General features: G+C 45.4%; 1 protein-coding gene across 5 annotated transcripts in view; it reads right to left on the reverse strand.

Annotated features, from left to right (window-relative positions):
- Positions 1–362: 362 nt before the first annotated feature.
- Positions 363–24,190, reverse strand: part of LOC135100662 (dual oxidase maturation factor 1-like) — a 48,369-nt gene continuing 24,541 nt past the window's right edge. For 4 of the 5 annotated variants that reach the window (XM_064003786.1, XM_064003785.1, XM_064003789.1 and 1 more), the window contains 6 exons: positions 16,561–16,760; positions 15,747–15,804; positions 2,726–3,077; positions 2,286–2,497; positions 1,315–2,119; positions 363–1,003 (listed from right to left, as the gene is read on the reverse strand). In XM_064003786.1, the coding sequence (XP_063859856.1) occupies positions 949–1,003; positions 1,315–2,119; positions 2,286–2,497; positions 2,726–3,077; positions 15,747–15,804; positions 16,561–16,725 (1,647 nt within the window). In that variant the 5' untranslated portion in view covers positions 16,726–16,760 and the 3' untranslated portion in view covers positions 363–948. Of the gene's footprint in view, positions 1,004–1,314; positions 2,120–2,285; positions 2,498–2,725; positions 3,078–15,746; positions 15,805–16,560; positions 16,761–22,757; positions 23,137–24,190 lie in introns of those variants that run through there. The other variant, XM_064003787.1, reaches the window with a different exon arrangement.

Genomic DNA, 24,190 nt, shown 5'->3' on the forward strand with positions numbered 1-24,190 from the left:
TCTGAGTATTGAAATGAAAACTTTTATGAATTGATAAAACCAAAACACAAGCAGAACACAAAACATATGACGTGGTATTGTGGCGTTCTCTGTTAGGTATAATATTCTTGTATTCGTGTTTGAGGTTTAGTGTTACAGGCCCTCAAAGGTTAATAAATGAAAACATACAATTATTTTCTAATAAATTTTTCCATTGGCTGTCCGAAGGAAAGAAAGAAAAAGAAAAATTCTTACAGCCACCTTGCCTTGCAAGTTTCGAACTCAGTGTCTCATGCTTCACTTGACCGAAAAGCCAGGATTTACTAGAAGGCCAATGGTTACTCAATCAAAATAGTAAGAGTGTATAGGAATAAAACATCAAATGCATAGAAAAAGTTTATATCATTACCTGGTCAGAGCAACATACCGTGATCTAACCTGCGGGCGTCTGTAAACACACACACACACACACACACATATCTAGCGGTTACTACATAGCTTCTTTTTTGTTGTTTTTGATCCTATCAGTTGCATATTTTTAACATGCTATTATTTCATCTATATGAAAACTACACGTACATGAATTAAGGTGTAACACGAACATCTTACTTCAGGAAGCATTATATAAGGATTTATTGGTTTATATAAATTAAGTCCACTCGGTTTCCTTTCGTTCTGGAGATACAGAGGAACACCTATACAGTATATATAGTCATCAGTTTAGTTCAGTCATCACAGTCAACACAGTATTTTCATAATGTTCGCTGCGATGATGTATACACATTTATATTAAAATCACAGAGCATAAATCACATCACGTACCACAAAACACACACATGTATAGTTATGTATAAAATTCCGCACATCCCTTTGTCCCTCGCAGCAAGTGACGGAGGGAGGGCCTGATGTGGTGCTGCCCGGGGCCCGGCGGGGTCCGAGAAGGTATAAGTTACGTGCGTCCCAGTCACCTCACCAAACGTCCGTCGAATCGTCCGTCTGGATCTCCACCACTTCACCGTTTAATCTGAAGAGGAACACACACGTTAGTAAGCAGACCTAAAATAAATTACACAAAACTACACAAATACATGGCGATTGTTTAATTAATATTTTCAGCGGCTGAGGTCAGAAGTCACGATATGTAGCCATCAAGCTATCAGATGGATGTCTCTCACATGATTTTAATATCTCACAACAGTGATCAACATTATTCATAATTATGTTATACATTCCAAATTTCTTCTCTTACTGAAGCCTATAGCGCACTACATCATTTATTCCTTCGTATGGGAGACGGCAGTGACCACAAGGCAGCGGGGATGCGGACTCACTCACCTCTGTAGCTGACCGCGGGAATCTGTGCGGTGGAACACAATAATGTTGCCGGAGTTGTTCCTGGTGACCGGCTGGTGCTCGTTCTCCTCGCTGGCGCCTGCGGGAGCTTTATTGATGCTCTGGCCTCTGGTTAGCATCCCGAGACCAAATGAAGATGAAGATGAGGCGACGGACTGGCTGGAGTCTTGTCGCAGGATGGACACTACCACCGGCTCGATCTCTGTGCCGCCAGGATGCACGCTGGGTCCTGGCAGTGTCGGTTCTTCGAAGTTGACGCTCTTGGGCGACGATGCAACTGATATGGAAGACATGCTGCTCTGCTTTGAATCAGACCGCTGGAATGGCTTCACTTTCTCCTCGTAGTCCGGCAGCTGCGGGATGTCTAGGAACTGTTGGGACCGCTGGGACGCCGAGCGGAAGTTGACAGACTTGGTGGACTTTTTGGAGTCTGTTCTCATTATAAAGTTTGGATACTTCCAATGTGCCTTCGGAGGTTCCATCTCAAATGCGTGGTTGTCGACACCAGGAGAAGGTTTATTAGGCTCAGGTTCTTCTGTGGTAGTCTCCTTGCCTCCTCGTTTGGAGAGGCGACGCAGCAGCCTGGAGCCAGCGTTGAGGCCTGCGTTGAGAGGCTCCTCCAGTCGCGGGATCTTGAATCTTCTCTTTCTGGTGTCGTGCGAGTCCTCGATAATGATGTGACGATCGTACGGGGTGTCGAAGTCAACTTCCAAAATTGTGGAGAACTTATGAGGGTAGATACAGTCTACCATGGAGATGACGAGGCCGCACACCGTCACCAAGCAGCCTGGGAAGGGGAGGGAGAGAAAGAAGAATTAGATGACCGTAACATCAGTCAGACTATCACTTGTACCTGGTGAGCGTGAAATCAACTAAAACCTGTATCCTTGTCTTATTTTATACTCGTATTCATCATTGCGTTAAAGTCAACCATCATCATCATGGATACTGACCGACCACCAGCGTGAGCCAGAAGCACCAGCCTAGGCGGAAGGTGAGCGTCACGTCCTCGAAGCGGATGTCGAGAGGCTTGGGAGGCATGAGCAGGTAGAAGATGAGGCAGGCGAATCCCATGAGCAACCCGGTGACTATCATGGTGTAGGCGCCGTAGCGAGGCACATTCACCAGCAACACGTTCATCAGCAGCCACGAGGTGAACGCCGACCTGGTGGTGGGAAGGTACAGTGGTCAGGGGAGTGTCATGAGGAGCGTCGCCACCAACGGGGTGTTGGTGGAGGGCAGAAGTGTAGTGAAGTGAAATGTAACATAACTGTACACAGCACAAGTATTGCACAATCTTAAGCGTTTACTACAGTAGGCAATGATATAATTAAGCTGTTGACATTTCACATTTACGGGTTAATTGGTCAATGGTTTATTGACAGTATCTTACCACAGGAATATGCTGCAATAGTAGCCGGAGGTGCGGTAATAACGGCCCCAAGCGAAGCCTTCGTTGTCTACGGCGAGGTACTCCGCCACCGTCAGGATAGGGTAGGGGAGGCCCTTGACCAGCGCCTCGCGGTACCGCTGGCGCATGTCGGTTGGCTTCACCCAAGAGAATCGCTCGTTAAAGTTGATGTCGAGACTTCGGTTGTGCTGGGGGATGACGCGCATGGTGACGTTGGCGTGATCAAGGCCAATGGCGACGCCCAGAGTAGCGTCGATTTTATGCGAAGAGAAGGCTCGGTAAGACGACCTGATGACGCCATCCGCCACGTGCCATGCCGACCCTACATTACACACTGAAAGGAGGAAGGCTGAGGTTAGTGACGAGGGAAGGGAGACCACACCGCACGTCATGCCAGACAGACGAGACAAGCCGTTATAACAAAGGTTAATAGTACACGGCCATATTTCACTCACTGCCCCTCTGTCATAGTATTTGCTTCGTATATATCCTCTCAACCGAGTACTTGCGTCTTCGTATGTGTGAGTATGCACTGTACTGGAGGTTAACATCGGAATAGCTAATTTCAGTAGTGTAGATCTGATTGCTCAGGTTACTTGTGGTCGGTCCAGGTGAGGGGTAACTGGCCATTGACGGAAAGGATGACAGATTAGGGGTGAGGTAATGTAAAGATGAGTGAAGCAATGAGCGGCGAGCGTGAGGGAAGGAGGTGAGTTGGAGGGAGCCCGCGGGAGTAAAGCCTCGTCTGCCGCAGCAAAGTAAAGAGAGCAAAAGTAATTGTGAAAACATGATTACAACAAAATATCGGCAAATAAAGACTCATGCCCTTTTAATGAACAACACATACAGACATTACAAAATTAGTAATATTATGAAAGTTAACAACGACGAGACTTTTAACACTAACCAGTTCATAATATCTGACAGAGCTAAACAAAAGACAGTTTTTTTTCTATTTATAGAGACAAGGCTGCCACTGGCGATGATAGCCTTGGGAAGCCGCCTTACTGGACAAGAGCCTTGGCGGGCAAGAGAGGGTAAGGATGGGAAGGGGAGGGAAGCGGAGAGAGAATAAAGAGTGGCAAAAGATAAAGAACAACCAGAGAACAAGAAATCACAGAACAAAGAGGTCACGGAACTGGAGTGATGGTGAGCTAAAACAGGAAAGAAATAGTGAAGGAGGACATTAAAAGGAGATTAGAGGCGAGGGACATCAGAACGAGGAATGCGATTGATGAACAGTAGATAAAGGGACGGCATTGAAAGAGAGCTATAGGAGGGAGGGACGGAGGTGAGGGAGAACATTAGAAGGCGTGGAAATGGTGGAGAATAGCATGGGGGAGGGAAGGAATGAAGGAGGGAGGGGGATGAAGGAGTGGAAGTACAGTACACACTAAGATTTAAACGCATCAAGGACAAGAGAGTGGCGATGAAGGAGAATCATTGTCTCCATTCTAGCAGCGACATCACGAAGACAGCGGCGCCAGCAGGAGGACAGGGAGGGAGAAGCACAAATGGAATCCCTTATCAGATATTTGTACACTGATGGACACTTCGACACTTCTGAGACTTTCCGACGCGTGGAGACAGAGTGACGAGAAGGACTGATGTGAATTTTAACTGGCCGAGACCTTGCATTGGAAAAACATGTCTCTGGTGGCTATGGTAAGTATTATCCTCGGCTGAATGCGGCTATAACAGGCAGTGGCGACGGTGCATCTCAAGGCATGTCAGTACTTGCAGTAAGGACACAGGCCATCAGATAAGGAGGATGTAAAGTTCCCGTAACTAAATCATTTGAATGTAGCGTTTCTCATCCGATCAACGAGGTTAAACAATTCTGGTCTGGTTACTGTTTGAATGGGTGATCGCCTGGTGACATCACGTTGGTACATGAACTACTAAGGTAACTAATAAACTTAATAATATTCTTAGCGTCGATACCAGTGTGATAATCAACTCGAATACCACGATATGGGTGATGGAACAGGACTGGACACATGGAGGAGTAAATAGGAGGATCGGAGCATGTTCCAGACGGGAAGGCGAGGCCCAGGTAAGGGACAGAAGAGCATGGGAAGAGTGGTGGGCTCTGGCTTGGCTAATGAGTGAGGACTGCATCACCTGAGGACAGATGGTTTACACGGTTACACGCGGCCACTGTCCTTCAGGCCTTGTCTTACCAACACTACCACCAACACCACCTCCACCTGAACAAAGACGTAGCTTGTTCCTAAAGATGCTTCCCATGAAACACGATGAATACTTGTTATCGGTGTAAAGGGACATCCATTCACCAGGCAGGCCATCCATCCGCGGCAGGAACTTGTGATAAAAGGTTTGGTGAATCGGTGATGTCAGCGAGGAGGCGGGACAGTCAAGGTCGACGAAAATCCTCCCGGGCCTCGATGATTATTATGGTATGACTGATGAGTTTTTTTTTTTTATTCCTCCGGTGCGGCAACTTTTTTTCTCAGCCTGCCTACGAACACAAACTCCTTCATTATTTATTTAATGATTTATTTATTTTTCGAGCGGCAATTAGTGTACCGTCTCCTTCTCGTTTAACTCACAATCCTAGACGAAAGGGCCACATTCTCAGACGTTTTGGTGTCTTATCTCGAATACTTTTAACAGACTATAGTGGAAGTTATTTCTATTTTCAAGGATGTTTTCATAATTTTAGTGATAGTTTTACAAGGATTTTATACACTCAGTGGCTCTGTGGCTCTTTAGAAAATAGCCCTAATGAGAAAACAAAGCTAAATCTAAATATATAGATAAGATTCCGAAAGGAGAATGAGGGACGGAGAGACGGAGAAAAGCAGGGAGGATAGATGGAATGGAAAGAGAGAAGACAGAATGGGTGGGAAGGAAGGGAGAACTGAATGGATGAAAGTTTGGATGGACGGAAGAAGGGAACGCAGGGAAGGTAGAGAGAGGTAGAGGGATAGTACGAAGGTTCCCACAAGCAGCGTTGCATAAGTCAGCTTGCTCAAGGTAGGACCAGACAACCGCGGCTGGTTATATACAATTCATAAGCAAGTATCTCCGCCCTCTGTCCTTCCCCGGAGAACCTTCACATGAGGCAGGTCGGGACTTTTTTTTTTTTTTTTTTTTTTTACAGAAAGACGGGGAAGAGTAAGAGATTGGACAGATAGAAGAAAAGAAAGAAAGTGAAGGAAAGAATTAAAGTAAAAGTTTGTGGGCAGACCACTAGGTCGGGACGCTGGACAAAGAAGTTGCTTATTGATGCATTACTTATGAGTTACAGGCACCAGAGAAGTGTTTTGCAGTCTGAAGGTGCATGGTTCATTTGGTTCGAAGGTCAGCGGCCTTGTGTGGTGTAAGATAAGGTTTACGCCTCACCCCCCCCCCACCCTCGGTTCTTGCTCGGCGTTATGATTACCTCAGCAAAGGTACTGAACTGCCGCCTCACTGTTCAGATGCAACGTCGACCACTGATCCGCGAGCTGTCCTTCCTCGCCTTCCTTTTACGATTACTCTCTATCCCTGTTTCAGTCTGTCTATTTTCTGTTTCTGTCTGTCCCGCCCCCTCCTCTCTCTCTCTCTCTCTCTCTCTCTCTCTCTCTCTCTCTCTCTCTCTCTGTGGGTTCTGTTGGCAAGGTGAGCGAGACATCATGATCAGGGACGGGAGGAGAGGAGAAAAAAAAAAGGAAAAGGAAAACACACACACACACACACACACACACACACACACACACACACACACACACACACACATAAACATCATTATGGTAGGCACGACACTTATTACAATTCAATTGTAGGAAGACTATTTGCACAAAAGATCGAGGAAAAGAAATGACTTCCAATACCTGGCTAGCACACCCCCTTCGCCGCTCGTACTAAAGGCTGTGGTGGAATGATGACAGGCACCAGTTACGCTGGCACTGTATAGCTTAGAGGCTCTCAACAGTGTTATTTTTCAAAACGCCACAGAGATGATTAGTCTGGTTACCACGGGTGTGTTTTCTCAAAGTTGGTGCAGAATTCTTGTTTAAACTATCTTTAAAATTATGAAAGCACACCTGAGAGCCTACATAACGTCCGCTATTGCCTATTTTAAGCTGTTATTAGAATCATGAACCCCAGTAACTTCTACTATACCCCGTAAAGATTCGTGGTAAGACGTAGACACTAAAATCATAAACCTACTGTAGGCGATAATTTAAATGACACAATACACACATTTTAATGAGACCCAGGCAACTGACTGACAGCAACGAGTCGAGAAAAGGCATAAAGAAACACAAAAAAAACAAGAAGAAAGGAGACGCAGATCTAATGGCTGGCCCTTACGAGACTTGTCTATTTATCATAAGCTACACTGTCTAGTCTAAAATAATAGATGTAACTTAGTAAAGGCAAAGACTGCTTGCATCGTCACTCGTTCAAACTTATCCTTGTAATATGAATGAGGCCACTTGATTCAGCGGCAGTGAGTGATATATGAGGCACTAAATGATAAAACACAGCATACTTTATCCCTGTTCTCTATTCTTATGGCCTTGATTATAAATGTATTCCAAGCAGTCAGGTAACGAAGGTCACCTCTTGGTAATCTACACTGCTCTTCTCATACATGTACAACTACTGTGCAACCACCATCACAACCACCAAGATTTTCTCACACCAAACAACCACTCTTGTGCTGAACTATTACCGCCACTCTTATCTCTGTCCCCCTCTTTTCCTTCGATGCGTTCTTTTGTGTTCTCTTTTCTCTCGTCTTCCAGCTCTTCACCACCACCACCACCACCACCACCACCAGAAAAAATGCCAGAAAATTTACTCTATATGATTACTAAAAATGGTGATGTTTTTATCTAGGGTATACTAAAAGGGAAGGATGAAGGAGGAGGGAGACAGGAGGGAAGGGAATGGGAGAGAGGAACTGGGGAGGGGAATGAGGGGAGAGGTGAAGGATGAATGAAAAAAGGTTGCAAAAAAAATACCTGTATCTTTTTTTTTTGGTAATAATGTCTTTGGGTGTGGTGGTGGTGGTGGTAATGGAGGAGAAGGAAAAGAACAAACTTATATTTTCTATTTTTCTTTGGTCTTATTTCAACTATAAATTTTTGGGTTCCATTACTCACTATAAAGATAAGTTTTTTTTTTTTTTGTTGTATAGTGACTCTCTCTCTCTCTCTCTCTCTCTCTCTCTCTCTCTCTCTCTCTCTCTCTCTCTCTCTCTCTCTCTCTCTCTCTCTCTCTCTCTCCTTCCTGTACACAATTATCTGGTTCACTTAAAAAAGAAGAGAGAGAGAAAAAAGGAAGACACCCCAAGGCATGAACACCTGCCGCGGTTCCCCAGGTGAAGGAGGAGGAGGAGGAGGAGGCAGAAAGGAAAGATGGAGGCTGCAGGTGAGTAGTAGTAGTAGTAATAGTAGTAGCATTAGTAGTAGTAGTAGTAATAGTAGTAGTAGTAGTAGTAGTAGTAGTAGTAGTAGCAGTAGTAGTAGTGGTAGAGATGCAAGTTCATCCTCACATTTGCCGAACGAATTGGGAGGAGGTTTTCAAAATGCATCGTTTTGTTTTCTCCTTAGTAGCTGTAGCACCATCTCCGGAAAACCTTGGACGACTATCAGACCGCCTCTCCTTCCTCCTTCTAACCTCGCCTTCCTCCTTCCCTCCCTCTCCCCCTCTCTTCTCTCCCGCTATAAATATGTAAATCTAACCTCCTTTCAATAAGCAGAGTAAGGTCGCGTGGCAGGAGCCTCGCCAAGCGCCTTCTGAGTGTTGGCGACAGTTATGGTTGTAGCGCTGGCTGCGGAGGCCTTGAGATACTGCTAAGGCTGAATTATGTAGAAAGATTTTCTCCGCCACCGCATTTCCGTTACCAAGCTGCGAGACAACCCAGCACCGCACCACCTCTCCTCCACTCCAGAAACTGTTATTCTGTTTTGATGTCCTCGTTATTTCAATTTCGAACCTGCCTGCTCTTACAAAAGACATTTGTAAGAGCTAAACTCTCTACTGTAAAGTGAGAGATGTAGGATAGTAGAGGCGAAGGCTCCTCCCCACCCTAACTATCCACTATCCAATTTCCAGTTTACCGCCACAGTCCCCACAGCTTCCTCAGGATCACGACCTCCTTTCCGGGAGTGTTGTCGCCTACGTTCCTTCCTTCCTCCTCCTCTATTTTTACCGCCTCACGCTCCACAGATGGCCGTGCAGCGGGCCCCACTGAGTATTTCCAAACACGTCGTGCCGGCGGCGGGGTCCTTGAGGGAGGACACTCCGTGCTTTAGCCTCGCGTGTCTGGCCGCGACGCTCTCACACCTCCTTGGGTCCTTTCGAGGTCCAGGAGCGGTGGCGACCTCGTCCCTCCACGGGGTAGGTGTCGGGGTCGAAGGTCAGCGGCGGAGGTACGAAGTGCTGGCGTGGCGGTCTGGTCACGTGAATGTGGGTACAGCATACACGAACGTACACATGCTCACTCACGTGAACAACACAGACAGAGAATGGACGTGACTGAGTTATGCAGACACACTCATTCCCCGTAAAATTATCCCTTTTTAATTGTTATTGCGTTCACGCGCCTATACACACACACACACACACACACACACACACAGGTAATTTTTCGTTCCTATAATGATAAATGTAATTGCCAAGGTCTCCAGGTTGTTGTGGTATCTTAATCTCTCTCTCTCTCTCTCTCTCTCTCTCTCTCTCTCTCTCTCTCTCTCTCTCTCTCTCTCTCTCCTCTTATTCACTTCCGCTGACCCAAAAGTAAATATTACATGATTCTAACATAAATACAGCAATTACAATTATAAGTCATTATCATTGTCAGGTGGCTCATTCATACTTAACAGCAGTGAGGATAAATACCAATAACTACTACTGCTGCTACTACTACACGTCCTCCTATGCAGCAGAAGCGAAGGTCACTGCCTCCTCCTCTTCCCCTCCCTTGAATCTGCACTTCCTGTCCTATATATATTTTTTGTTCTCCTTGGCATTCATTCTATTCCCGTATTTTTCTTTTGCTTGATTCCCTGAGTCATTCTTGTCCTCCTGTTCATGTTTTCTTTGATCATTCCTCGTTGTCAGCTTTCTTGTTCTTGTTCTCCCTGTTGTTGTTGTTGTTGTTGTTGTTGTTGTTGTTGTTGTTGTTGTTGCTGTTGTCGTTGTTGTTGTTATTGTTGGTACTGCTGTTCTTGTTCTTCTCGTCTGTTCAATTTTAACCCTCCCTGTTTCCAGTCTGCCTTTCCTTCCCTCCTTCCCTCAATCTCTCGTCACCACCTCTTTTATTTTTTTCCTTTTATTTCTTGCTCTCCTTCACTTTCTCCTTGAACGAGTTTGTGGAATTCATCAGATTAACGTTAAGCTTTTGTTCCGGGTCTTCTCGTGTCAGTTACACATAAGATAACAACGTAATAGAATAAAAATAACAAGACCCGCATTCTTAAACACTTTCTCTGATGAGGACTTTTTTTCAAAGGCAATGTAGATGATCAGACGAGTTTTCATGGGTGTTTTCCTATTGACAGTGTAGAATTTTTCGTTAAACTATCACTAGAACCATGAAAACACCTTTGGAAACCCTAATAACTTCCAGTAGAATCTGTTTAATGTATGTGATAAAACGAATAACTGGTTGTGAATGCGGTACTTGAGGTCTAACGTGTATTACTATATCAAGCTTCAGGTAAATCGTATAAGGAAGACACGCTTACACTGTTGTATAATGAGCAGCCAAACACAACGCAGAGCGTGAAAACCATGAGGAAGTCCCATATTATTTGTTGCCTCATCGTTACGCAAGTCTTTATCATTACCATCACTAGCAATATCACCACCATCACCCATTGCCATCACCACCATTTCCATTATCTTCACCACTGCGACGCTTGACAGCATCCTCGCTACATTTCCGTCAAGCATGATCGTTGGTTTCAATCGTTCCAGTTCATCACGTATTTATATATTTCATGGACCGATTCCACATAACACTTCACTGCTAAACCAAACATGTGTCGATTCATAAAGAAAATACTTGTAAAAAAAGGCCTCCACGTCGGTAAATCAACCATGATATCCACTAAAGAAAAGAGAAATTAACGGAAACTCATCTGGTAATGAGAATATTGAAGTGTATTAAAATTACAATAGATAAGTAAACTGCTGAAGAAACGAAGAACAGGAATAAAAACAAAAGTGAAACGAGGAAATAAAGCACCAGGGAGAACCGTTAGAGAGATCAAACTACAACTGAAACTGAACCAACATCATCCCGTCCTCCTTCCTCACCTGACTACTGAACATTAGAGAGCTCAGGATCAAGTCTACGATCTCTAAAAGGCTTTCATCTTCCAACCAGCACATTTTCCGCTTACGAGATTAATGGAGCATCGCATTGGGGACTTCCGCACGAGGCTGATCATTAAGTCAACATTGTGGAAGTGAAAACGTTCCATCACAAGTTCCTGCCGCTTCCTGCTTCTTGAGACGCTGGCTGGCCTTGGAGGAAATTGACTCCTTTTACATTATATGAGTGTGAGGGGAGGGAGGCGGGGTTGAGAGAGAGAGAGAGAGAGAGAGAGAGAGAGAGAGAGAGAGAGAGAGAGAGAGAGAGAGAGAGAGAGAGAGAGAGAGAGAGAGAGAGAGAGAGAGAGAGAGAGAGAGAGGATTCTTCGTTCTTACACACACACACACACACACACACACACACACACCTTGCTCTTTTTTCCTTTTCTTTATCACGGAAGGAAGTAAGGAAGACGTGGGCTGGTGTGTACCTCTACAACTTCCGGGGAGGATCAACTAACATTATCGGAAAGGAAAGAGAGAGAGAGAGAGAGAGAGAGAGAGAGAGAGAGAGAGAGAGAGAGAGAGAGAGAGAGAGAGAGAGAGAGAGAAAGAGAGGGAGGAATCATTGTGTTAGAGTGGGGAGGATGACTGTTGCCTATTTTCTCCTTAGTTTCCTCTTACCTTAGCGATCATCGTTAATTCGCGTAACCACTCTAGCGTGACAGTGATTAGATAAATTGGTTGTGTTATCTTAGGAGAGCGAGGAGGAGGAGGAGGTGTGGCCTTTGCGTCCTTGTTTGCAGCATCACCCTGCCTTGCATTCTGAGTATGTGTGTGTGTTTGCGGGAGTGTTTTTTTTGTTCGTTTTCTTTGACTTGATAGTGACAGGAAGGATGGTTTTCTTTCTTTCCGTCGTTCAGTTTTTTAAGATAACAAATGATGATAATGGTCGTGGTGGTGGTGATGATGATGATGATGATGTGGTGATGATGAGGATAATGATAAGGAGGAGGAGGTGGAGGAGAAGGAGGAGGAGGAAAAGGAAAAAACAGGACAAAGACAAATATAAAAACATTTAGAGTAAGAAAGAGGAAGAAGAGGAGGAGGAAGACGAGTGTACACAGCAACAACGACCACGATGACGACAATGACGATGAAGAAAATGAAAATGAAAATGATGAGACACAAGTAAGTACAAGACGATGACGAAATCAAAACAGAAGTCGGTGTAAACGAAAACAGCAACGGTGGTGATACAAAACAACAATGACGAGCGGTATTTTTAGCATCCTGGTCTACTACTCAAGGCATATATAACTATCAGGCGACATTGGCCAGTGCACGTGCGGAGAATAAGACAGTTAATCATGCTGCCCCACCCTGAGTTTGCGGAGCGAGGCGGAAGTGAGGGTGTGAGGGACGAGGTAAGTCAAGCTAGTATTGGAAAAATTCCAGCTTGGTATAAGAAATGCATGAAAAAAAACAAACAAACAAACAAACTAAAAACTAGTGAACTATCTTGACAGCATAGAAAGTGTTAATCTCCAGGTATAAAGAAAAAAAAACAAACTCTTGATACAGTTTTTTCGTTGTCATCACTCAGACTTATACTAAGCTAGGGTTTTCTCAATAGTGCCTCTCGAACCCATTTAAAAGAAGCGCCAGGCCGAGTCTGTGGCTCTTCCTTCCTGACAAATGAGTGGCCTTGACTCTTCCCCAGCCTGCCTCCGTCCCTTCCTTTCTCCCTCTCTCCTTCCCTCTCCCTCCTTCGCCTCCACGGCATACTTAACACACGGAAGTTTAAGTCTCTCTCTCTCTCTCTCTCTCTCTCTCTCTCTCTCTCTCTCTCTCTCTCTCTCTCTCTCTCTTATTGTGATAATTTTCCAATCTCGCGAGCTGTTTCTCTTATATATGTTCATTGTTCTCACTTTCTTTCTTTCCTTTGTTTTCTTTATATTCCTTATTGTTTTCCATTCATTTCTGCGTCCCCTCTTTTCACGGAGGCTGTAAAAAAGAAAAAAAAAAAGTAGAACAAGGGCGTCCAGGTTTCTACCAGATATGGGGAGCCTCGCATTACGAAGTCCAAACAGGTGTAAGCGATTGGATATAAATGTAAGACCTATGCGATGTAGAATGTAAAGACTTGCCGTAGTGGGCTGAAGATTACGCTCACAATTTGATCCATTGTCACGTGAGGTAATGGTTTGTTTAGTTCGATTTTTTTCCTTGCCATTAAAAATAACTGTGCGTTGTGTTTGGCTTGCAAGTCTTAATGCTTGACGTCCTTGGTTGGGAGTAAAGCTATTTATTTATTTATTTATTATTATTATTATTTTTTTTAGACGTAAACTTTTTTTTTCCGGGTAACTTTTGTTTCATGCCAGAGGCGAGTATATTATATTTCTTATCAGGACCCGGTGACATTTTTTTTTTTTTTTATCACGACACAATTATCATTACTTTTTTTTTTTTACGAAGACAAAGAAGCACATATTTTTCCGCAGGGTCTAGACTCGAGCGTTTTTTTTTCTTTTTTCTTATATCAAGACAATTTTTTTTTATCCCATTAAGTATAATCTGGACGCATGTTGTTATATTTCTGTTTTGTTATCGAGACTGATTTTTTTTTCTTTCGCATCGAGACACGAGTTTGAGTTTACATTATTATTATTTTTCGGGAAAACAGATAATAAATATATTTTTTTCAGGTGTCTTCTACGTATAAAAGTGGCTGTGGAGATTTGCAGGAAGAGAGAGAGAGAGAGAGAGAGAGAGAGAGAGAGAGAGAGAGAGAGAGAGAGAGAGAGAGAGAGAGAGAGAGAGAGAGAGAGAGAGAGAGAGAGAAAAATAACGAATGCCAAGGAATGTACTGATGTCAAGAAAACGCTAAATAAGACATGGAAAAAAAAGTCTCTGAATATACTAATAGACAGTAGGAAAATAATGAATGCCAAAGGAATGTACTTAAGTAAAAGAAAAAAAAATCAATAAAAAGAACCTAAACAAGTTCTCGGATATTTTCCTCAGCTGACCTTTTCTGTGGTTGTGACTGTGGTCTTTTTTCTGCACCTGCTTTTGTCTTCCGTATACTCGATCCCTTGGTCTGTCTGTCTGTCTGTCTGTCTGTCTGTTTGTCTGCGTATGAAGGATAAACAAAACGACTTTTTATGTGGGATATTATAAGGAACGGAGAACCCAGTGACGAGCATACTGAGGGAATAGAAGAGGAAGAGGAGGAGGAAAACTAAGAAGAAACAAACAGCGCAAGACCTTTTGCACCTTACAAGGAACTACGCTATCTAATCCAAAGAGGAGGAGGAGGAGGAGGAGGAGGAGGAGGAGGAGGAGGAGGAGGAAGAGGAGGAGGAGGAGGAGGAGGAAGAGGAAAGAGGAGAGGAAAAAGGAGAGGAAAAAGGAGTGGAGGAAGGGGGTAGGAGGAGTCAAATTTCAACATTCACTCGTGTTTCCTAAAGAAAGTAAGAGCTGCAATCTGTACCCGATTCACCCTCGAAGGGAGAAAGTCTGTGGGAGAGTACGTGCGTACCAGCGTACCTTAAAGGGGTGTGGGTGGCGGGCGGCCCTGGGCTGATAAGGAAGGTAATCACACAAATAAAACACCTAAACATTTGATAAGATAACGTAAGCATATGTAAGAGAGTGAATTGAGGTCACAGAGACATGCCGTAAAGACGCTTTATATCAAAGGCACTGTAAACAGAATGTGTGGGTAGTGGGGAAATGAAAGCGAGGGAGAGAGACAAAGACAGAGGAAAGGACAGGAGTGAGGTGGTGAAGCAGCTGGTCTCTCGCCTTTCACAATGGTCGTCTAAGAGTAGGTCGCAGAGGAAATGGCTCCTCATTGCATGGCTCTTTCCTTTTACCTTGCGTGCGCTGCCTGTGTGTGAACGTGTGCGTACGCGCGTGCCTGTGATGGTCGTTCTTCCTGTTTGGTGCTTCTGATATTTTTCTCCCTTTCTGCTCTACAGTCCAACTAATCACGTCGTCTTAACACTGAAGGCGTCCATTAGTGTCACGCGGACTACTAACTCGTGCAGGTGAACAAGGCCGACGAGTGCCGCGGCAGGAGTGAGCCAGCGCTGTTTAAGTACGAGAGAAAGCTTCAAGGCAAGAAGTCCTGGGATCGCGTGGGAACTCTCACGTCCGACACACCGGTAGGGGAAGCGAGGGAGGGGAGGGAGACAACATGTGGGCCACGAAAGTTATACACTCCAATCTTGCTTTTCCCAGTAAACCCGGTTGGGAAAGTCCAATGAAGTTCCCGTGAGTAATTACCTCTCTATATTTTCCCCACCACCAATCGTCGTTTTCTTCACCCTTCGCACTTGTGTTCTCGCTCTGCTCGCCAGTGTTTACTTTATGATTGTATTAAGGGGCGGTAAACACTCAGGCGCTGGAATGTGTGCAAGGCCTCGCGATGTGTGGAGGCGGCGGAGGGTGAGTCGCAGCACATGATGGGCGGAATGGGTGCGCGAGCAGATTTAGAAGACCGTAGTCTCAAGAGTTCCGAGTTTTTCTATTTTCATGATTCTAGTGACAGTTTAACAAGGATTTTGCGCCACAATTGAAAAAGCACCTATGAGAAGCTACCCAATAATTTCCGTGGCCTAAGGAAAGACCAAGGCGTTCGGTAATATAGGGCCTGAAAACTCAAACATTAGTTATCAGGGAGGAAAATGAAAAAAAGACGGGCAGTACTTACCGCATATGACGATACCGGTGAGAAGACTGAGGGTCACTGTGCAGAATGTGGAGAATCTCTGTGAGAGGGAAGATGATGGACCGTCAATATACGTGGATGTATGAACCGGGCCTACTTGCATTCAATCAGCAAAAAAACGAGGGTACTTACATCATAGTTAAATAAATCCAAAATTTTTCATTTTTCAATCAACATTTCACTTGATAAAATCTTAAGTATGATTATATTAGATTAGAAAAAAAAACAATAAAAAGTGAAAGCAGGCGAAGTGATGATGAATGAGATGTGATTCAATAGTGTACGTGACTCACACACACACACACACACACACACACACACACGGTTGGTTAATTAAGGCTTCCACTCAAGAAGTCACGGCGTCATGTGATCATACAATCAGTCAGAAAACTATAATCAAGATCATGAGCTGCCTGAGACTGTTCTTTTGTGTTAATTAATAATCATATCAACCTTCCCCTTCCGTCCTTGTTCCGAGACGTATAATTAAACACTAATAGCTCCTCTAACACGTCCATTGTGCCGCAGCCTCACTTTCCCTCTCTACCTCATCTCATCTCCCTGTCACTACTGCCGCTGGAGGGCGCTGACATCTGTTTATTGTGAGACGCGGCACACACACACACACAAACACTCTCTCTCTCTCTCTCTCTCTCTCTCTCTCTCTCTCTCTCTGTGTGTGTGTGTGTGTGTGTGTGTGTGTGTGTGTGTGTGTATGTGTGTGTGTATGTGTGTGTGTGTGTGTGTGTGTGTGTGTGTGTGTGTATGTGTTGAATTCCCAGCCTCACCTACGTACCTCTTTTCTGACTCCAGGGAAGATGGTGAGAAAGGCGAGGAAGACGGTGAGGAAGAGGATACAGATGGTGATGGTGGGGATGTCGCCGTACACGCTGGTGCGGTTACTGTAAGCGTACAGGGTGGGGCCGCCATCTGACCGGAACCCGTCGAACCAGCCACGCATCCTGCTCAACCTTTCTCGGGTACTCTAGGACGATTCTGCCGGGGAGGAGGAGAAAGGACAGCCCGTTAATCAATGCAGTCAGGCGGACGCAGACGTAGATTCGCATTTGCTCCCAGACACTTATCCACTCCGCACACACGCATACATACATACATACATTATACAATCAGAACATTATCATATCAAGATGCATTTAAGTATATTATCTCATGCACACAATAGGAGCCGTAAATTACACCTTTCACTTCCATTATACTATAGTTATGTAGTTTATATCTAATAGTGCAGCTGGTGTATAGTTGTCCACACACACACACACACACACACACACACACACACACATATATTTTTGATAAGTAATGTTGCATAAGAAATAGTTTATTCATGACGTTACGCCAAAAGAATGAGGAAAAAAGCCACCTTAATTTCTTTTCCTTGTATTCTTTTTTTTTTTTTTTATCTTCGAGAAATGATAGTCACCTTAATGTAAAGTTATCTGATAAGTTATGTTCGATTTTTCTGTAAATTTGAAAGACGCAAGCTTTTATTTTTGTTTTTCTTTTTAGTTTATCTTTTTTACCCACTCGATTATTAAAAAGAATCAAGTTTACCCCCGTCTGTTAATAAAAATAATAAAAGCAGAAAGCAGAGAAAGAAAACACAACAAATCCTTGAGCAATCAGTGTAAAGCCGCTGTGTTGTGCTGTGTTGTGTGGAGTGAGTCCCACGGGGTGTTACTTAATAAAGCCTCGTGTCACACTTTAGTCACGAGGCAAAGACCTACACCGATTCTCGCCTCACGATACAACGCTTAATTCCTCAATACTCGTTTTTCCTCCGCCTTGAAATATATTTTATGTAAATCTAGGTTTTGTCCTTTCAGTTTCCTGGTTGAATCTCGTCTCGCTCTAGAAGGTCGTCTTGTTTGTAATAGAATATTGCACGCACGGCAGAGCTCGCAGGCACACACACACACACACACACACACACACACACACACACACACACGGTAACTGCAGGCCATGACACCAATGAAAGTGAAGCAATGAGGTTTGACACGTGACGGTAGAACTAAAAGTGGTAAAAACTTAAAGTGGTGTCCATCATTACACAATACACGATTAATTAACCAAGAGAGACAGACAGGCAAACAGACGGACAGATATTCTCACACATCTCCTCACGTACACTTCTTCATTCTCTTTCCTTGACTTCACTGACCTAATTTTATGACAGAACTTACAAAAAAAAAAAGTGAATCGATGAATAAGAGGTAAGGTTGAGTCCCCCACCAATGCAGGTGTCCTTCCCACACCGTGACTCACGACTGTTCCGGCACTTGGCTCGGCTCGTGCTTTGTATCGCTCTGCCAAGAAGCCTTCCCTCTCTCTCTCTCCCCTTCGTCTGTCGCCGCCAACTACCGCTAATACAGAATACAAGTAGGAATGCAGCGGTTTATCTTTCCTTGGGGCTCCTGACTTCCACTAATACAGATGCATATGGAAGTGCACCATTTTATCTCAGCATCTGATTACATACTAAGATCATGTCAGACACTTTAAATTTGTAAAGATAAAGTGATATGAAAGGTTTGTCTGAACAAGCTCGCCTCGGTGTGTTTGAGGGAGCGTGGCCCACACTGTATTATTCACATTACTGTGAATAATACTTAAATACTTATTCTGATGTAAATTATCTTACACTTTCTATTAGAATTTCTTCTGGGTAAAGAAACCACCGTCTGAGGTCCGCTGAAATATATAGTGGCCGCCTCACCTCCCATTGTTTCCAACAGAGCGGAGAAAAGTGTTGGTTTCAGCAAACTTGCAGGTAACCTTTGTGTCTGGTGGAAGGTACAATTCTTGGGTGACTACCAACTCGCCGGAATGGAACGCGCCACTTCAATCTGACTACAAGGCAGCGCCCGAGGCAGTAATTGAAATACACGAGAAATTCGAGAAAGCAACAATTCTTTCCAAATTTTTGCGAGTAAGTGGAGGCCCTTGAGGTAACTCGCGGTCCTGCGCCAATCAAAGGCTCCTTTCCCAGGCCAGTAACGGGAAGCGCGAGAAAGGCGGCAACAACCACCATAAAAACTAAGAGGCGGGAAGGACAGCCGCGTCAAGGCGACGACTACTAGACAATTGCGGTGCTACTACGTACTCTCCTGGCGTCTTTGTCAATGATTCCGCATAAAAACTTTATTTTTCCCACCGAGCCATGTCGCCTTCAGGATGTCGAGATCATTAAACGTGGACACTGAAATTATGCAAGTGCGAGTGCGTTCGCAGTTCTTAAATTGCATTTTTTTTTTGCGTGATCTTTACTCATTTTCACAGTGGACATCTACGCAAGGTCTTTGTGTTAGGCAACATGGTGCTGTCGACCCGCATGCGCACGCTTCACCGCGGCCGTGTGTGGAAGGAGGGGGGGATCCTTCACAGTGGGCCTTGCTGGTGAAAAAGGGAGGAATCCCTCACTGGCGTCCCTGTATGCCATACTTTTAATGCGATCAAGTGAGGCGAAAACATCGTGTGTGGTGAGGGGGGAGTGGGTGGACTTTCTGGTCTCCACAACACAAAGACTAATGTTTCTCCACGGCCGCGTGTCCGCTACTGTTCCCAAGTGGTGCTGCCAATCCCCCGCACCCCTTGTGTGTGTGTGCTCATGCACGCGTATGTATGCTGGCCGAAGCCGAGATTTGACCAGCTCCTTCTGAATGATCCTTTGCACTGCTAGATCCATGATCACAGGGGAAGGAGGGGGAGGCGCGGGGGGAAAGAAAGATCAAGTAATTTGTTAGTGAGACACGCACGACCTCTCCCAGCCTCCTCCCCCATAATAAAAGAGTGTTACGGTTCTTACCAAGACTGAGGTGTCGGACGGAACGCCTGGCCACGCCGTGGAACCAAACATAAAACCACACACACACACACACACACACACACACACACACACACACACACACACACACACACACACGACAAAAATATGACTATGAGTAATAATTTTTGTCATATGAATTTACGGAATTTAGGTTACGAATTCCCCATATTGCGTTACTTACTTGGTACTCCTGGTGTTGTGAGTAAGGAGGGGAAACAGAAAGGGGGAGGGGAAGAGGGTGGGGGATAGAAACAGCTGCTCGTAGACGTTGTGAAGCAGCAACAGGAACTGTGACGAAATTCGACACAAACAAGTCTCGCTCGACGGTACAAGTATTACAATGAGTAAGTCAACTCACCGCACCTTCTTTTGCAAACAAGGGCAGCATAACACATGTTTATGGCCACGTACGCACCAAGGAGATCGACTCAATGATCATCACTGTGAGCACGGAGGACGGAACAGATGTCGCTATGGTGCTCAGGCAAAGGAAAGAATTGAGATGTATTATGAAGAAATATGTTTTGTTATTTGCGTGCGATACTGTATGACTGGTATGATTCACACCTTGAGCGATGGTTCCTCCTACAAACAAACAGCCTTCCATAAGCATACTTATTTATGCTGCACATTTTCATGAAATTTCAAGAGGATAGTGTAAAGTTATTTTTCCCAGTCATCTTCTCACTATCTTTGGCAAGCATATTATGAGAGGGATTTTTTTTTTTTTTTCTGTGGCGAGGGTACGAATATACATGTACTTGGTTCTCGGAAGAGTTCCTTCTGTAACAAATAAGAGCTTTGGGTTTTCTGTTTTCCATGTCAACGTATAACGTATCAACTTCCCAGTCGGCACACACACACACACACGCACACACACACACATACCACTGGTCTAAAGAGCGAAGTAAGGCGACGAGGTGACCGGCCACACTTGGTGACGCGTGTCCTTGCCGTCAGCATGTGCTGTGCCCGCAGCCCCGTGAGAGGCAGGAGAGTGGCTGGGTAAGGCTGGGTAAGGAGTAGCCGTAAGGCAGAGGGTGAGGCGGGATAGGGAAACCTTGTCTAATGGAGATAACCGGCGCAGTCACGCGGGTGAAGGTCAGAGGGCAGGACCCGACCACGGTAGGTAACGGCGGCCATCGGGACCAGCCTGGGCCGGGACACAGGACAGCCGATCACTGAATCTGCTGCGCCTGGCAACGCGGATGTCACAGCTAGTTACCCTTGAGCCGTCACGTGCACCGTTCCTCCCCATAACCTCTCATAACACCAGTGTGAGAAATGCTTCTATTTTGTTCCGAGCAATAATAGAAAGAAAATATTCCCCACGTGAACTTGGCCCCGAGTAAGGACCAGACGAGGCGGTGCCCAGACGCTGCTGGTTAAGAAACTGTTACAAGGCCGTACAGGTTTAGAAAGATGCCGCAGCGGCTTTTTGTCCTGTCCGGTAATCTCCACTCCACGGCTTCCTGGCGTGAAGCCTAACTGTTTCCTCACACTGCAGGGATGACGCCACCCACGGGAATGATGGTCCTGGGGCCTGGGCTGCTTGGGGGTGATGGAGGAGGGAGTGGATGGTGGAATAGTGGAGGCGCTGGCAACAGTATTCACAGGACACATCTTGGCATGGAGGCGTCAAGACAAAATCCCTTTAAGATACCTCACTAAGCATAAGTTTGTTAGTTATTCTGAACGCCTGAAGGCTTCCGTGTTTTCTTTGCCAGCGTGGTGAGTGTGATGTTGGCGGTGCAACGGAGCATTGTGGTATTACGCAATGGCCTGCAGCAAGGCCTTGTGACGGCCAACAATCAACGTCGTCATTATTACAGCTTTAACGTCTTAACACCCTTTGCCGCAAGTGTAAGCCGAACAATCTATATACAGAAACTATAAAGAAGCAAGGAGTGAGGGGCAAGACATACAAAAAATGTGGCTGCCGTCACACCAGAAACGATTTTACTTCTCAGTAAAGTCTCTAAATGTTGCCCTAATCACCAAAACTTGCTTCAAGATTGATTCAAGGGAAAAAAATAACATTCTTGTCACTGCCCCAATACCTCTCACTTTCATACTGTGAGAGGGATGTGGGCGTCCTTGGCAGCAGGCCAGGCGGGAAGACTTCACTCCTCGCCGCCTCCACCCGCCTCAGGGGATGCCGAGACTCCTCTTGTTTTCGTTTACGAGTGTGATGTGGTAGAACTAACGGAACCATTTTGCCATTCACTAACTCAGCGCACTGAAGGGAAATCAATGCCTGGCGCGGTTATGAAGGCTTGTTTGTCACACAGCTTTACCCACGACGACATTCAGGCGTCGTGCAGGTCTGGTGGTCATGTCTCACCACAGAGGCACCGGTGCAAATCCATCAAGCCAAGGTGCAGGAACCTGTCATGTGCACCCACGCCAGGATGAAATGAAAATATTTTACGAGAAGATCCTTGTTGTACCATTTGCTGATCCGACTTGCGCGAATTGCATGTGGTTATGAATATTTGCTTATGACGGGCGTTGAATGGTGAGCAGCAGGCACAGTTAATGTGGCGCCGCCGTGCACTGGGGCTTTACTTGGAAGAAAACATTTCAAAGACATCGTTTTCCACACGTCTAACCAAGCACAACACGAAATGACAAGGAACTTGCTCGTCACCTCCTGGCAGGCTTAACCTTCCCTCACCCTTTACACACACACGTCCTCACCGGTGCTCTTGAAGGACACAACCCTAGGGCGGGAATAAGCGTAGGGAGGATAAGCGTGCCTAGAGGTTGAGAACAGAGTGAGGTAGAAACAGCAGGCACCTCTGTAACGGTAATAGTAGGGCACCACCGACGGTCCTGCTTTACGCTCTCATACCAAGGAGATCCGGAAGATTCCACTTCTATGAATCTCAACAAGATGTAAACGAAAGTATTAAAGGCACAAACAAACCTGAGGACCATCACGTGACACACAAATCCCCTGGCATTAATACTTTCCACTCTTGGCATTCCGTACTATAATTAGTCTCTCTAAGTAGTTTCCAATAACGCCTTCCTCTACAGTTCCACCCAGATTCGCCTTCCAGCAGCTACCGTCAGTACACGCCATCGCCGAGCCGCTAACCTCCAGACTTGTATATAGTAATGTAATGGAAGGAGGGAAATACCTGGGCCATAGGGCTTGACCTGCTGCGTGGGGCTGCCAGGGACTACCCGCAGGCCGCGTCCACTTTCATTGTGTGACTCACTCATGAAAATGTTGTCGCTCAAGAAATGACAAAGAAACACTTAAAGAAAAAAAAAAAAAAATCAACGCCTTTGTCACTTCAAATGATCATGTTCGTAAAAAGAAGACATTTTCTTTGTTCACTAATCACTGAACACTTCACAGACCGCTGTTAGGGTCACACAAAGACTTGTTCTCAAACAAGAACAAAAACAGCACGAGACTACTACACTGGGAGGAGTAAGGCTCCCAGCCCACATTCCGCGCGATAGAGTCGAAGGCGGGGAGGAGACTGGCCGCGTGCTGGTGCTACCACCGCTCTCCCGGGCCGACGCTCCCGCTCAACCTGTCGCGGCTAGACAAGAGGCGCCATTAATGTCAGATGGGTCGACACGAGGCGAGGTGTGCCTGACGTCGGGCGGCCGTAAGCTGCACTGACAAAAAAGTACCGTGTCTTCGCTACGCCCGCTCTAGAGAAGGCTACACAACAGTCATGTATTCAAGCAAAGATCTCCATTACTCTTGTCTAAACTATGCATCCTGCGATGCTGTATTACGTGAATGTCACGCAATAAATGTCACGCAATGAGCAGTGCTTTACTGGCCTTTGCAGCAGTGAAAGTTCAGTGGCTGCTTCCACGTTACACCGTCATCTTATTTCTAGTAAGACGGAATTCAGAAGAGTAGTTCATTATTAGTTACTCTCATATGGATGGACTACAGGATCCCAGAAAGCACCTAACTAGCTCTGAGGATGACGAGAGGCGGTGTGGGGCAAGTATGTCGTCACAGCACCGCAGATGACGGCACCCGACACGTTCATGCACACTGGGCACTTGTGAACGCGTCCTGGTCATCCCGCGGCACCACTGTTGTGGATGCAACCGTAACACATGTTAATTCAGTTCCCGCCAAGGAAAAAAAAAAAGAAAAAAAATGTTCGAATGATGTATTAAAGCATTAATTGGTAGAATGAATATAAAACAACTACATTAGCCAGAAGTGGGAGGGAAAGGGTCCTTTCGCCTCATCTCCTACCTGAATAAGAGTCTTGGCAAAATATCACGGTATTCTTAGCCTTATTTCAGGCTCTGCAAACTGTCTCGGGCAGAAACAATGGTGAAAAACAATGGCACAACTTTGGTCAATAAAAAATAAAAAGTTTCGCAAGATGCTTAGTGGACCAGCGTGGAAGGAATGACCGCTGTGTGTTCAGGTGTGTGTGCGATTAGTGGCGCTAGCTCCTGGACACTCCATTCACGACCACATCATCAATTTTCCCTACTTTTTGCCCCTCCTTCACACGCCTGCTGCCCTTCCCACCCATCCTGCAATGTTCCCGCGTAGGGGCTGTGGGTCTATATGCACGCCACT

This window comes from Scylla paramamosain, chromosome 5, assembly GCF_035594125.1.
Source record: "Scylla paramamosain isolate STU-SP2022 chromosome 5, ASM3559412v1, whole genome shotgun sequence".
Lineage (NCBI taxonomy): Eukaryota > Metazoa > Arthropoda > Malacostraca > Decapoda > Portunidae > Scylla > Scylla paramamosain.